This window comes from Stegostoma tigrinum, chromosome 18 (assembly GCF_030684315.1).
Source record: "Stegostoma tigrinum isolate sSteTig4 chromosome 18, sSteTig4.hap1, whole genome shotgun sequence".
In the NCBI taxonomy this organism is placed as follows: Eukaryota; Metazoa; Chordata; class Chondrichthyes; order Orectolobiformes; family Stegostomatidae; genus Stegostoma; species Stegostoma tigrinum.
This window is the reverse complement of record NC_081371.1, coordinates 20,863,160-20,878,938: the sequence shown is the minus strand read 5'-3', so window position 1 is coordinate 20,878,938 and position 15,779 is coordinate 20,863,160. Positions and strand designations below refer to the sequence as shown.

The 15,779-nt window shown below is 41.3% G+C and overlaps 1 protein-coding gene across 1 annotated transcript in view; it reads right to left on the bottom strand.

The window, feature by feature from the left end:
- LOC125460655 (ELKS/Rab6-interacting/CAST family member 1-like) overlaps positions 1 to 15,779 on the bottom strand; it is a 730,867-nt gene that overhangs the window by 606,606 nt on the left and 108,482 nt on the right. Inside the window, exons 10-11 of the mRNA XM_059652379.1 lie at positions 13,132 to 13,272; positions 12,512 to 12,652 (exon numbers count right to left, since the gene is read on the bottom strand). Of these exons, the coding sequence (XP_059508362.1) occupies positions 12,512 to 12,652; positions 13,132 to 13,272 (282 nt within the window). The remainder of the gene's footprint in view (positions 1 to 12,511; positions 12,653 to 13,131; positions 13,273 to 15,779) is intronic.

Here is a 15,779-nt window from a genome sequence, read left to right as displayed (position 1 = left end):
CTAAGTTTACCCTGCCTGCCATAAGCCCAACAGTATGAAAATTTCACCCATTAACACTAAGGTTTTGTTGCTGACCCATGCCTGCAATCACATGTTTTCTTAGGCCTGAACTATGTAGATCACCATTCCTAATTGATTTTCTGATCTTCTCAAAAATACCTTTACAGAACTGACACATATCCACTCACCTGTGTTTAAATCCAAATCCAAAACTTTTCATCACAACAACCAAAAATCACAGTTGAATTTAGGTGGTACAAATTTGGATGGTTCATATAATTGTGACAATTCCTGAAAGCTGGTCTAGACCAAAACGGTGCAATTAATTTCATTGCCATAGAATAGTTCCAGGTAAAATGTAAAGACTTTAAATCAATATGTGATTCATCCTGGTAATACACAAGCTTTGGTTGCCATTAGTCAGATTGGTGTTAAATGTAATAAAAATAATGGCTAGATAACAAAGTGTGAAGCTGGATGAACACAGCAGGCCAAGCAGCATCTCAGGAGCATTGCGCTCCTGAGATGCTGCTTGGCCTGCTGTGTTCATCCAGCTTTACACTTTGTTATCTTGGATTCTCCAGCATCTGCAGTTCCCATTATCTCTGATCACAAAAATAATGGCTATTTTTTTTTCCTAAAGGAGGAACCATCATTAGAGTACCATGTACTATCAATTATGCCCATGTGGATTTTTAAGCTTTCGAGTATTCCAAAACTGTACAGGGCCTGATGAGGCACCTGGAATATTGACATTAGTTTTGGCCTCATTACTTAAGGACACATATACTGTCATAGACGACTGTTGTAAAGTTCACCAGAAACATTGCTGGGATGGTGGATTGATGTTAGACAAGATACTGGGTCTATTCACTAAGGTTATAAAATGAGAAGGAATTGCACTGAAATGTACAAAATTCTCAAGGGGTAGAATGCGGGTTGACACTCCTCCCGACTGGGAACTCTAGAAGAAGATACCACAGCCTCTGGTAACCAGGTTGACTATTCAGCACTGTGATGAAGAGAAAGAAATGTTTTATACAAGGTTTATTGCAACCGTTAAATTGTGGTAATTTGTGATGGGGATTGAAATGCATGTCCTCTAATATGTGGGCTATCGTAGACACTAACAGTGGCAGAAAACAACCAGCACAGGAGGAAGGGTGACCAAATATAGGAGCTTGAGCTTCAGGTTTCAAAATGTACATTGTGCAAGAATCACAATGGTACATCCACGAAGCTGAGAATTACGTGGATATGTTCAAAGAGATGGTCACACTGCAGGCTTGAAGCATAAAGGCAAAAAAGGAATGGGTGACCAAAGATACAATCAGACATGTTGTGCAGGAGTCCCCAAAAACTCCAAAAAATCACACTTACTGATCTGTTTTGAATGCTGTGAGGGGTTTGATTCTTTACAGAGCAGTCAGAGCCAAGTCAGTGACACCACTGACAGCTCAGGTATACAGAAGAGAAGTCCAGTAGTGAGATGGGCCTGATCACTTCTAAAAAAAGGTGTTGTTGTGGTCATTGACAGGACTCCATGACGGTATGTTGCCTCCCTAGTTCCAGGGTCAGGGAGGTCATAAAGTAGGTACAGGATATTTTTCTGAGAGAGAGTGGTCAGTCAGAGATTGTGGTTCACATTAGTACCAATAACACAGGTAGGAAGGGGGAGGTTTGAGTCCTAAAAGCCGATTTCAGCAAGCTAAGAAAGCAGATTGAAAAGCAAGACATTGATAACAGTAATTTTGGGACGATTTCCTGTTCAATGTGCTTCCAAGTACAGAAATTGAAGAAATGAGCTGAAGAACAGATGTTGTAGGTGGAGGGCATCACATTTCAGAAGCTTTGAAACCAATACAAGGTGGGCAGGTGATTCCTTATAAGATGGATGAGTTATACCTTTGCAGGACCAAGACTAACATCATCATAGGGAATTTCACAAATGATATTGAGAGGGAGTAAACTAGACTAATAGGGAGATGGGAATCCAAGAGAGTTCAGATGTGAGGGAAGCAAAATCGGTAAAAAGTAGAAATCAATAAGAGAAGAAAGATGAACCACCAGTGAAAATAAAAATGAGTCAGAATAGAGAATAATGGGAAAGAAAGCAGAATTAAGCAGATTCTTTCTAACTGCATGAATTATGCATGGAAAGTTTTATAATTTGATAATTTGCACAACTTGAAGTTAATGAGCACAATTTAATTATCATTATGGAGATCTGGCTTGAAGGCGAAGAAGTTTGGGTACTGGATATCCATCGATGTTAGACATTTAGGAGGAACAGGCAAGAAGGAAAAGGAGGCAGGCTGCACTCTTAATAACGGATGAGGGCAGCACATTAAAGAGAAAGGATCTTAGACCAAAGGACCAAAATAAAGAATCAGTTTGGATATAGTTAAGAAACAACAAGGTTTATAAGGACACCTGAAAGAGCAGTACAGCTGGGAATTAGGACCAACTTAGGACCCAGTAAAAGATGACCAAGAAATGGAAAAGGGATTATGCAAATAAATTAGCAAGCAGTATCATGGTGGCTTTGTGAAAGCTTCTTTAGGTATCTGAAGTTGAGTAAGATGATCGTTATGATCTACTGAACAATGTAACAGGTTTAATGGGCTCAATGTCCTACTCTTGTCCATATGTACATTATCCCCAAGAGATTAGCCAGAATGGTACTGGTATGCTGCACAAAACAGTATAAAGTAGAAAATGAACATTTAAGAATGATAACCAACTAGCAGGATGGGACTCCAAGTGTCGCGGCTTAATTGAAGAAGAGGAGGCAAAAGCCGAGAAGGTACCAAAATTTCAGAAGCCAGTGCAAATGTTTGCTTAGATTCACTAGTTAAGCTTGAAATCTATCGAAAGTTTAATTTGTTTTTGTTATTAAATAATCATTGCTCAATAATTCTGTTCATATCAAACTTACTAATATCAAAAATATTATGTAAATTCAAAAATGTAAAGCTCGAGGCAATGTGTTCATAAGGGTAAAGTTCTGGGTGAAGAAGCCATTCAATGCATCTTTGGTTCAATCATGTAAAATGATCCTATTTTAGCATTCAATTCATTTTGAATATTCCAGAGTTTCCCCTTTTCTATCCTTTCTAAAAATCTATTTCATGTAACACTTAGTTTATGTGTAAAGAACAATTTTCTGGCAGCAGTCTGAGGTTGCTGTGGTTCGTTCGCTCCTGAGCTGGTTCGTTAGTTTGCAGGCATTTCATTACCCTGGTGGGTAACATCACTAGTGCAGCCTCTGATGAAGCGCTGTTGTGCTTTCCCAATATATATACACCACTGTGAAGAAATACCAAAATGAAGTAATCAACTCCAATGGACCCCTGAGTTTAAATATCAGGTGGGAAAACACAACAGCGCTTCATCCGAGGCTGCATTGATGTTACTCTGTAGGGTAATGAAATGTCTGTGAACTAACGAACCAGCTCAGTGAGTTAACCAACCACAGTATCCACAACCCAAGCTACAAATCCACATAAGAACCTCAGTCCGAAATTTACACTTCCATTTTGAAACTATGTCTCATCATCCTACTCTCATCTTTTCCAGAATTTTGAAGGTTGTATCTCGGATTCTTCCTTTCCAAGTTACCTTCGCCTTTCCTCATAATGCAGTTCTTTACCAGGTGTTAGCCTTGCTGTTTTTCTCTGCACTACTATCATTGCTTGAATCTTTCTCTTGTATGTCTGTAATAGAAAGAACGTTGAAGGTAGGATTTGACCAAGTCACAATACAATTTGATCTCAATTTGCTCTGAAAACTTACTTTTAAAAATATCTACTTGCTCGTGGGATGTGGGCAATTATTGCCCATCCTTAATTGCTCTGGCTGTAGTGGTGCACTATCTTCCTGACTAGCTGCATTTGTGTAGAGACAACTATACTGCTGTTAGAAAAGGAGTTCCAGGATTTTGACTCAGCAACAGTGCAGCAAAGGCAATATAGCTCCAAGTCAAGACTCTGCACATCTTGGAGGGGAACCTGCAGACTCCCAAGCATCAGCTGCCCTAAAACTTCAAAGTGCTGGAAGTCACAGGCTTACAAGTTGTAGTTGAAGAAGTCTTCAGAGTTATACTGCAGTGCATCCCACCCAATGCTGCCACCATGCATCAGCATGATGGGATTGAATACTGAAGGTGATGGATGGACTCACAATCAAGAGGGCTTACTTCATCCAGAATGGAGTTGAACTTTGTGCATATTGATAGAGCTCCCTTAGCTCAGCAACTGGACAGTACTCCATCACATCCCTGAGTTGTTCACTGCAGATAATGAGCAGGCACTAGAGAGGCAGGATTTAAGTTACTTGCTGTACAATTCGTAGTCTCTGACCGTTTTTTCTACTCAAAAAAACTTACACAGCTCATCAAGCTCCATTCCTGGACTGTGGTAACACCCAGATGGTAGTGGGAAATTCAGTGATGGTAATGCAATGAACTTCAAGAAGTGATTCTTGAATTCTCTTGTGTGGCAGACAGTCATTATCTTGCACTTCTGTGGCATGAATACAATTTGCAACTTATCAATCCAAGTCTGAATGTTGTTCAGCTCTTGCAGCATCGAGACAAGAATTGCTCAAGTATCTTTAAAATGGCACTGAGCAACCTTCAAACATTAACCATCCCTCCTACCGACCTTACGGTGGAAGAATGGTCATTAATAAAGCAACTGAAGATGACTGGACATAGGATAATGCCAGGAGAAATCCCTGCAGTGACGTCCTGAGGCTCAGGTGATTGTCCTAAAACAACAATAACAAATTTTGCTATGGTTCCTTCATACTAGATTCAGTGAAATGCTGCCATGGTCAAGGACAATCACTTGCACATCACCTCTGGAGTTCAATTCTTTGTCCACATTTAGATCAAATGTACAATGAAGTAAGGAGTTCAGTAGCTCTGACAGAACCCAAACGGAGTGTTAATGAGCAGGTTATTGCCAAGCAAGTGATGCTTGACAGCATTGCCAACACACCCTTCTTCAGCTAAGAGATGGATTGGGAGTACACTGATCGGGCAATTATTAACAGAACTGCACTTTTCTGTGCAAGGAACATACCTGGAGAATTTTCCACAGTAAGGTCAGTGCTGGTATTGTAGCTGTGCTGGAACAATTTGGCTAGGGGCACAGCTAGTTCTAAAGGACATGTCTTTAGCACTACTGCCAGAATGTGACCAGGGCACATGGCTTTTTTAGTATTGAGTTCATTCAGCTGATTCTAATATCATGATAAGCAATCTGAATTGGTTGAAGGCAGTCATCTGTGATGCTGGGAATGTCAGGAGGTAGCCAAGATGGATTACTTCTGACTGAACATGGATGCAAATGTTTCAGCCTTTTATTTCACCCTGAAGTGCCCCATCATCAAGGATGGGGAATATCTGTGGAGCCTTCTCCTTTATGATTTTTCATTTGCCCACCACAATTCATGGCAGGATAGAAAAGCTTAAATCTGATCTGTTGGTTGTGGCAATGCTTAGTCCAATTTATTAATGCATTTTTAAGTGTACCTGCTCCTAATCTAGGAGTATATTTCTGCACACTTCATTGAATCTAGGTTAATCTCCAAGTTTGTTGCTTTTGGCAGAGTACAGATACGTCAAGATTACCGATAGCGGTTGAATTCTACAGCTGATAGACCACAGCACCTCCAAGCTGCACAGTCTTGAGTTGCTTGATCTGCTTGAAGTCTGTCCCATTTAACACGGTGGTAAAGCCAGAAAATACAATGGACAGTACCCTCAATTCAAAGACAGGATGTCATCTCCCAAGCAACTCTGTAATGGTCACTTTGACCACCACTATTAAGGCCAGTGTCATCTGCAACAGGTAGATTGGTGAGAACAAGGTCAAGAATGTTTGTTCCATTTCGTTGATTCTGTAAGGAGTGACTGAGACTGAAATGAGAAAGAACTGTTTTAGAAAACGTTTGAAAGAGTCACAAGGTATTACAATATTCAAGGTATGATCTGACCGGTGCCTTGTACAGTTTTAGCAAGACTTCACTACTTTTATAGTTTTTTCCTTTTGAAGTAAAGGCCAACACTCCATTTGCCAGATCTATTAGCAACTAAACTCGTATGCTAGCCTCTTGTGATTCATGCATAAAGACCTCCAAATTCTTCTGTGCTGTAGCTTTCTCCATTTAAGTAATACATAGCTTATCCATTTTACCTGTCAAAGTGCATAGTTTCACATTTCCAAATTATATTCCATTTGCCAAGTCCACCCTCTTAACCTGTCATTATTCCCTCTGCAGTAACCTTGGGTCATTCTCACCATCAGCCATCTCCACTTATTTTTGTGCCATTCACAAACTTGGCTATCGAACATTCATTTCCCTCACCAAAGTCATAAACATACATTGTAAATAATTGTGGCCTCAGCAATGATTCTTGTGTACTCCTCTAGTTACAGTTTGCTATCCTGAAAATGACCCACTCTCCTCCTTTTCCTAACTCTGATTTCTATTAGTTCTCTATCTATGTTAATATACCAACATCCAACACCACGTGCTCGTATCTTACTACAGTACCTTTATTAAACAATACTACAAGTCCAAATATATCACATTTACAGGTTCTTCCTTTATTCATCCTGCTTCATATACTTCAAACAATTCCACTATTTTTTCAGGTATGATTTTCCCTTTGAGAAGACACGCTAACTGCTTCAGGATATCATGCATTTCTCAATGCAGTTATTACATCCTTCATAAGAGACTCTAACACGTTCCCAATGATGGATGTTATGGAAACTGACCTATGGTTACCAGCATTTCTTTTTGCTTCCTTCGGGTTTGGAATAAGGGTGTGACATTAGCGGTTTTCAAATCCTCTGAGACTCTTCCAGATTAAATCGAGTTCTTGCCATCTTCAGTACTTCCTTCAAGTGGTTAATCCGGGTCATTTACGGAAGTTAAAAATAATTGTGGTCCAACTGGGAGCACTCAGGCACCTAAATCCAAAATTTTGACATACCTCTTCTTATAAATATGTGTTACTCTATAAGCTTCAAGAAATTTATCCATTCTCAGGGTTTATCCTGAACTCAATGCCTTGAGCTGAATTTACAAATTTTAAAATAGTTTTGCCTAATGTTTTTTCGATTCTATGAACATGATTAACACGACCTCTCAAACTCTACTTCCCTAAAAAAATGTCAGGCACATTCTTACAGGGGACAGAATGGCTTGTGATAATGTGCAGAATCATGCAAGCAGCTCATTAAGACCTATTGAGAATGTTTGGCTGAATCTTTTAATTATGTTCCAGGTATTGAGGCAAGATTCGCGTGAGGCAGTGGTGAGTTGCCTATTAATGACCTTATTAACTGCAGATCTCACCTTATTAGTATGCAACTTCCTATTGTACCACTTGCAGAAAGTAAACTGAACGCCAACAACACTGTCAGTAGATACCTAACAATTTCAGCTCGCTGCTTGCTTCAAAGAACTTCTACGGTAGACACCAGGCACAGGCATCTTAGAAACTATATCATGGATACTGACCACATGCACCCCACATCTACTGACACAGCATCTAAGAACCCTAATGGAATATCTACGATCCACTTACATTATACTTCTGCACTGGCAATTATCATTGTAATACTGCAGCAAGAATGCTTTATGGTGAAGGACAGAAACCAAGATCAAGAACTAGACCAGACTGTATCTCTGAACGCACTCACTTTGAGCCAAAGAGGCCCAGCATCCCTCATTTTCTTGTTGTTTTGGTGTTGCTCTCAGCCAGATATACCACGTTCACGGTACTGCTGTATTCAATGGCAGTTAGTGCAGGCACATAGCCAGGATGCTTCCCATGGTTGTCAGTACTCTTTATTCAAGCCACTGGTCAGGGGTCCCCAGCACAATAAGTAAAGGGACCTCTCTGATACCGGTTCAGGGATCAGGATACGGTCAGTCACTGATTTGGAGCTGAGAGATTCAGGATCGTCTCCTCACAGGATGTGGGCAGTATGCCACCTGTCTTAACTCTTTCTGCAATATTGTGGGCTATTTTCTTGCTAGGATCAGAGAGAACCAAGAATTAAAAGGAGATGACAGGCACAGCTGTTACCGATGGTGCAGGTGGAGAGATGTCCCAAGAGATAGTGAGAAGGAAACGCAGATGGCATACAGGATTAGTGCTGAAGTGGGTCATAGTGAGTGAGAGAATGTGTTGCAAGTAATAGTGAGAGTGGTAGCAGATGAGTCTTAATTGGAAGTCGGTGCAGTAACATCGATAAGTGAGAGATATTGTAAAGAAGATGGGTGCATCTACACTAGTGGAGGAGACAGCACTATCCCACCTGGCAACTTCCGACCAGGCTGGCATTGACCGGTGTTGTGGCCTCCGCTGCTGGTCCTGGGCAAAGAGCATCATGTTGCCCACCACTACCTCCAGGCGCCCACATGCAAAGGAATCTGTCAGTTGTTCCCTATCTGCCAAGTCTAGGACAAATGCCTGAAACCAATCAGGACAACTCTAGATTAACAGTACTTGTTCAGGTGCACAATGATATTTTATAATGCCACCAATGCCAGTCCATTCTAGGATACCTCAGCAGCGACGGTTGTTCTGGACGTGACAATTAGTAGACTGAGGCTAGAATTAGATATAGAGGGTATCACAAGGGTGGAGTGGGTAGTTATTGCAGCAAAGTAATGCAGCAAGAAAACTCACTAGGCCTCGCATAAAGAAACCCTCCATGAAAGTCAACAGAATTGACACACGAGCAAAAAACACTCAAATTTCAATCCAATGTGTTTGGTACAATGCAATCTTCTCATTTTCAGTTCACAGTGTACATCAGGTTATCAATATGCAGCTCATCGCCATTTTCACCATAGGAATTAGGAATGTCCATTAAATACTGGCTAATCAGTAATGCCCACATCCCATGAATGAAGAAACAAATAAAACAAGATTATAATATCCAATACTTTTAACCCAATTCCTTCATTTAACATGGAACTACTGAGGCTATAACCGTTCGATTTTTTTTATGATAACAAGGTGTAGAGATGGATGAACACAGCAAGCCAAGCAGCATCAGAGGAGTAGGAAAACTGATGTTTTGGGCCTAGACCCTTCTTCAGAGGAGATGGGGATTCTGAAATAAATAGGGAGGGGTGTTGGGGGGGGGGGGGGGGGGGGGGGGAGGTGGATGGAAGATGGATAAGATAGGTGGAGGGGAGACAGGCAGGTCAAAAACGTGGGGGTGGAGGGTGTTTTTTTGTTCTTCTTTTTGTGCAAGACCATCACATTCGTCAGTTTGCAATCTACTGGTATCTCTGCAATCCCCAGTAACTTCCTTATAATGATGGGAAAGTTTATAAATCTGCTTCCTAATCTTTCCTAGCATCCTGAAATAAAGTCCCCTGTCTTAGGAACGTTTAGCCTATCTAAAACTCATACGCTTGATATCAAAGTCATTGATTCTGCTCAAGTTGGAACTTTTTTCTTTAGGAAGTTCGTGCCTTCCTTATAAATATTTTGATGCATATATACATTAATTATATTTACTATTTTGTGTACTTCCTTAGTTTCATGTCCAGCTTTACCCTTAGCTTCTTTGAGTGCCGTTTTACCAACTTGATTGCAAGAGATATTCGTTAAACTGGTGGTTCTGACATACTGATGACATGCTCATTCAGGTTTTACAAAAGTCATAATTCATGATCCTGTCTGTCATTTTCTCAAGACGTTGTGAAATATTTCTTACTTCCTCTCCTCCCCAAAATCTTCGTCTTCACTTAAATGCTAAATCTTAAAAACTCCCATCTTAAACACCTTGAAATGCTGAAGGTTAAGGGCAAGCTTTCAATATTCAGATTTTTTTTTAAAGAGGAGGAGCTGGTTCCACTAATGGTATACTCAGCACTGATATATGTTTAAGGAAAATGGCAAACAACAAAGAGAAATGTAAATAAAAATCAAAAGAATTGCAGATGCTGTGAATCAGAAACAAAAATAGTAAGTGATCAGAGATAATGTGAACTGCAGATGCTGGAGAATCCAAAATAACAAAGTGTGAAGCTGGATGAACACAGCAGGCCAAGCAGCAGCTCAGGAGCACAAAAGCTGACGTTTTGGGCTTAGACCCTTCATCAGATGGGGTCTAGGCCCGAAACGTCAGCTTTTGTGCTCCTGAGATGCCGTTTGGCCTGTTGTGTTCATCCAGCTTCACACTTTGTTATCAAAAACAGTAAGTGCTGGAAAAGCTCAGCAGGTCTGGCAGCATCAGTGAAGAGAAATTAGAGTTAACGTTTCAGGTTGTGTGACCCTTCCTCAGAATGATGGTAGTGAAGAAAATGTCAGTTTATATGCAGATGAAACGGTGGCAGGAGGAGGTAAGGAGTAAACAATAGCAGGGAATAAAGCCCAAAGACTGGTTGGACAGGCAAAGGAGCAGATAATGATCTGGCTAGAAAGGTAGATAACTATTAACAGGGACTGTAACTGGCTAACATTGCGTTGTATGTGTAGGAGCACACTGTGATAACGAGACCTGGTGTGTGGCGTTTGGGGTAAGATGGAAGAGCTCAAGCCCTAAACTCAGTATTGAGTCGGAAGGCTGCATGGTCCCCAAGCAGAAAATAAGTAGCTGTTCTTTCAGCGTGCGCTGAGCTTCACTGGAGCACTGCAGCAAGCCTGAGACAGAGATGTTGGTCAGGGAACAGGTTGGTGTGTTAAAGTGACAGGCAACTGGAAGCTCAGAGGCATTTTTTTGTGGACAGAACTTAGGTGTTCTGCAAAGTCGTCACCTAATCTATGCTTCAACTCCCCAATGCAGAGGATGCCACATTAGGAGCAGCAAATGCAGTAACCTCGATTACATGAAGTGCAGGTAAAACGCTAATTCATGCTGAAGGTGTGTTAGAGGCTTTGGATACTCAAAGGGATGAAGTAAACTGACAGATGTTACACTTTGTGGTTGCGGGGAAGGAGGCATGAGGCTGTGGGAGGGTGTTAGAAGTGACGAAAGAGTGAACCAGGTTGTCCCGGAGGGAACGGTCCCTGCAGAAGGCTGACAAGGGAAGGGACGGGAATTCCCTGGCCAACATCTGTTTCAGGCTTGCTATAGTGCTGCAGCGAAGCTCAGTGCAAGCGGGAAGAATTGCATCTCAGTTTCTGTTTGTGGACCCTGCAGCACTCTGGTCTCAATATTGAGTTCAATAACTTTAGGGCTTGAGCTCTCCCATATCCTCGTCTCAACCAGCACACACCAGGCCTTATCACACAGTCTGCTATTACACACAACCCATTGTTAGCCACTAACTGTCCCCACTGACAGCTATTGACCTTCTTAGTCAGATTGTTACCTACTTCTTTGTCTATCTAACAGTTGTTCTCTCTGTTTGGGCTTTATCCCCACCAATCGTTTACTCCTTAACTTCCCACTATCCTATCTTCTGCATATAAACCTACATTTTTCTAGTACCATTAGTTCTGGGGTAGGGTCACTCGACCCAAAATGTTAACTCTGATACCTCTCCACAGATGCTGCCAGACTTGCCAAGCTTTTCCAGCAATTTCTGTTTTTGTTTCTGAAAGGGAAGTCTAACTTTCTTTTAAATCCAGCAAGCTATACTGATCTGGAAGATACAGCTGGAAAGGGGCAGAAGTAGATTCATACCCAATTTCCAAAGGTGAATTACAGATCTATAGGAAAAAAAAGTGGAACATCACTAATTGGGCAACTTTTTGTTTTCAGAAAAGAGTATATTGGACCAAATGGCCTCCTGTATTGTACAATGTAGGAGAAATATGACATTATCCGTTTTGATAGGAGAAACATAAATGTGCTGTATTTCTCAGGTGGTGGCAGATTGGAAGTCTTGATGCTAAAAGTCACTGGAAGTTAACATCCAGATGTAGCAAAAAATTAGGAAAGCAAATTGTGCTTTGCTTTTAATGGAAGAGAATTTAAGTTGACAAGTAACGAAGTCTTGTTGGAATATGCTGTACGTTGGTGAGATTGCACTTGGGAGTAGTATACAGAGTTTTGGTCTACTTACCCAACAAAAGACATTTTGCTGGAGATGTAATATGAAGTGTAATATGACTGTTACATATCACATGCCAAATACAAAACCTCTCATGTGGTCTTTTATTGATCTACATGGACTGAGGCAGCATATTCATTTTGCCAACATAAGATTTTAAGCTATAGAAAGAATATACAGCTGTTTAATTTTGTCTGGTTGCTTCCTTACATATTTCATGTCCTCTATAATGGTTCTCAAGCATTATATGGATCTGAGGACTATTTGGAAATGGGATGAGCTTTGCATGATAGGATGCAAAAAAATTGGCTTAGTTCTCTGAGACTTAACAGAATTCAATTGACAATTGCAAACCAACAGGATCACTAAGTTAGACAAGCATTAAAAAGTTGCAAGTTTAATACTATAATCAATATTAGCCAGTTTGACTAAAATGTACAAAAGATGAAGTTTTTGGATATGCATTTACCTTCCGTAGTTGCACTTCTAGTTTCGAACATTCTTCCTTCTTCTGTTCAAGAGCTATCTCCAGTGCTTTCAACTTGGAATCCTTCTTCAGTCCAGATGATGCCAAAGATGAGGCATGTTCTTTGAGGTCCAGTAGCACAGCCTAAAGAAGTAAATTTATTAGAGCTTTATTCCATTTCTTGTTAACATAATAACTTGTAGAGCGGCATATCCACCCTGGTTCAGATTTTCCTCAACTTTACTTGCCATTTGTGTGTCAAATTCACGAACTCATTTGTACACTGTAACATTACATCAAATAAATTCTCCTACATATTTTCATGGCCACTCTTTTGACCTTCGCAATGACAACAAATTCAACAGAGCGTTTGATAACAGGTATTATAAATATTAACTATTATCTAGAATTATTTTGTGTGATATAGCCTTGATTTTGAGACAATGAACACTAATGATTCTGGTCTTACTGGTATATCCAGGAGAGTTAGCTACATTCCTTGTTAAGGTAATTTCATGATGTCCATTATTTGAAAAGCATCACACTCAAACAAGGACAGTTTACATTTGATAAACAACTCTCCACTTCATATCACGTATTGTATGAAATATGTAATTACTTACCTCCTTCTCTGAGACATCGCCTTGGAGGCCACTGATCTGTTCCTTAACATCTTTTAACTCCTTCTTGTAACTATCAATTTCTTCTTGCTTTTCTCGTTCATCTTTTTCTCTTTGATCTTTAAGCTGCTCAATTATCTTCTCCTGAAACAAAATAATACAAGTAATCAAGGATAAATTATGGAAAAATAGACTATTCTAACTTATGTTGATCAATGGGAATATTTAAAATCTGAATCAATGGGTGATAAAACATGATGTATCCCTGATACCTCAAACTGCTATCAAGAACAGGAAACTTGAGTTTAGGATCAAGAATTAGCTATTATGACAATCATCACAACGACAATGGCTTTTAAGATAATAAAATGTGAGGCTGGATGAACACAGCAGGCCAAGCAGCATCTCAGGAGCACAAAAGCTGACGTTTCGGGCCTAGACCCTTCATCAGAGAGGGGGATGGGGAGTGGGAACTGGAATAAATAGGGAGAGAGGGGGAGGCGGACCGAAGATGGAGAGAGTATAGGTGGGGAGGTAGGGAGGGGATAGGTCAGTCCAGGGAAGACGGACAGCTCAAGGAGGTGGGATGAGGTTAGTAGGTAGATGGGGGTGCGGCTTGGGGTGGGAGGAAGGGATGGGTGAGAGGAAGAACCGGTTAGGGAGGCAGAGACAGGTTGGACTGGTTTGGGGATGCAGTGGGTGGGGGGGGAAGAGCTGGGCTGGTTGTGTGGTGCAGTGGGGGGAGGGGACGGACTGGGCTGGTTTAGGGATGCAGTAGGGGAAGGGGAGATTTTGAAACTGGTGAAGTCCACATTGATACCATATGGCTGCAGGGTTCCCAGGCGGAATAGGAGTTGCTGTTCCTGCAACCTTCGGGTGGCATCATTGTGGCAGTGCAGGAGGCCTCCTGCACTGCCACAATGATGCCACCCGAAGGTTGCAGGAACAGCAACTCATATTCCGCCTGGGAACCCTGCAGCCATTTGGTATCAATGTGGACTTCACCAGTTTCAAAATCTCCCCTTCCCCTACTGCATCCCTAAACCAGCCCAGTTCGTCCCCTTCCCCCACTGCACCACACAACCAGCCCAGCTCTTCACCCCCACCCACTGCATCCCAAAACCAGTCCAACCTGTCTCTGCCTCCCTAACCGGTTCTTCCTCTCACCCATCCCTTCCTCCCACCCCAAGCCGCACCCCCATCTACCTACTAACCTCATCCCACCTCCTTGACCTGTCCGTCTTCCCTGGACTGACCTATCCCCTCCCTACCTCCCCACCTATACTCTCTCCACCTATCTTCTTTACTCTCCATCTTCGGTCCGCCTCCCCCTCTCTCCCTATTTATTCCAGTTCCCTCTCCCCATCCCCCTCTCTGATGAAGGGTCTAGGCCCGAAACGTCAGCTTTTGTGCTCCTGAGATGCTGCTTGGCCTGCTGTGTTCATCCAGCCTCACATTTTATTATCTTGGAATTCTCCAGCATCTGCAGTTCCCATTATCTCTGATACAAATGGCTTTTGTCTGATGACATCTTTTCCATTTAATCTTTCTATTCTCTTCCCTTAATCCATACCTTCTCCTTCGTTCTTCCTCCACCTCCCACTTTCGACAGCATAAAACTAACATATTTCTACCAAGAAATAACAAGGTGTAGAGCTGGATGAACATAGCTGGTCAAGCAGCATCAGAGGAGCAGGAAGGCTGACGTTTCAGGCCTAGACCTTTCTTCAGAATTTCTACCATGCTACAGTTTTGAAGTCACATTCAACTCAATACCTTAACTCTGCTTCTCTCTTTAGAGAAGTTGTCAAACTCAAGTATTTCTAACATTTACTGATTTGTCATTTCGCATTTCTTGCCTCAATAGCGTTTTGCTTTCAATCTACATCAACGTTTATTTGATGACAGCAATGTACGATTATAAATAGATACTGCATTTGATTAACTTTCACATATTGAATCCTGTGTCACAACAAATGAGCGGTCTACACATGTAAAATGGGAGGAGTTCATTACATGACATCTGTAAATTTTCACTGTTTTATGAATACAGGAAGATGGTACCATTAGTGTTCAAGTTACTAAAGTACTGGCTACTATTGATGCTATTTGTACTAGATATTGTCTTCCAGGTATTGCAATCAGCCGAAAGATTAGTCTGAATATATCACGTTACTTTTCTAGGAGATTTGTGTCAGTAGTTCCAAATGGTACCACACAGTAGTATGAAGAAATGTTGGATCCTGATTCTCCAATGATTCCTTAAGTGATACTGCTCCTTGTTCCCGGTAGGGTAACTCATGGCAGCTAAGACAGGAGAGGTACAGGCAAAATGCAGTTCAAACAAATCCTCCATAGCTGAACAGGCAAAGGAAGACCATGCATCTTATGCGTTGCAAAGATAGAAAGTAATGCAGTGGAAGGTAGCCCAAACACTGGGGGTTGACAAATCACTGAAATCTGACCAACAGCCTGTTAAAAGTCACATGCAAACATCTACCAGGGTCTATTTGCTAAGTCCTGTGGTAACAGGATGACAGGGACAGTGCTGTGAACTTCGAGTCCCTAGCTGAAAATCTGTACAGAAGTGGCAGTTGTATGAGCTCATTGAATACCTATGTTAGGCAAAAATATTTTGGCAGCAGCAGCTG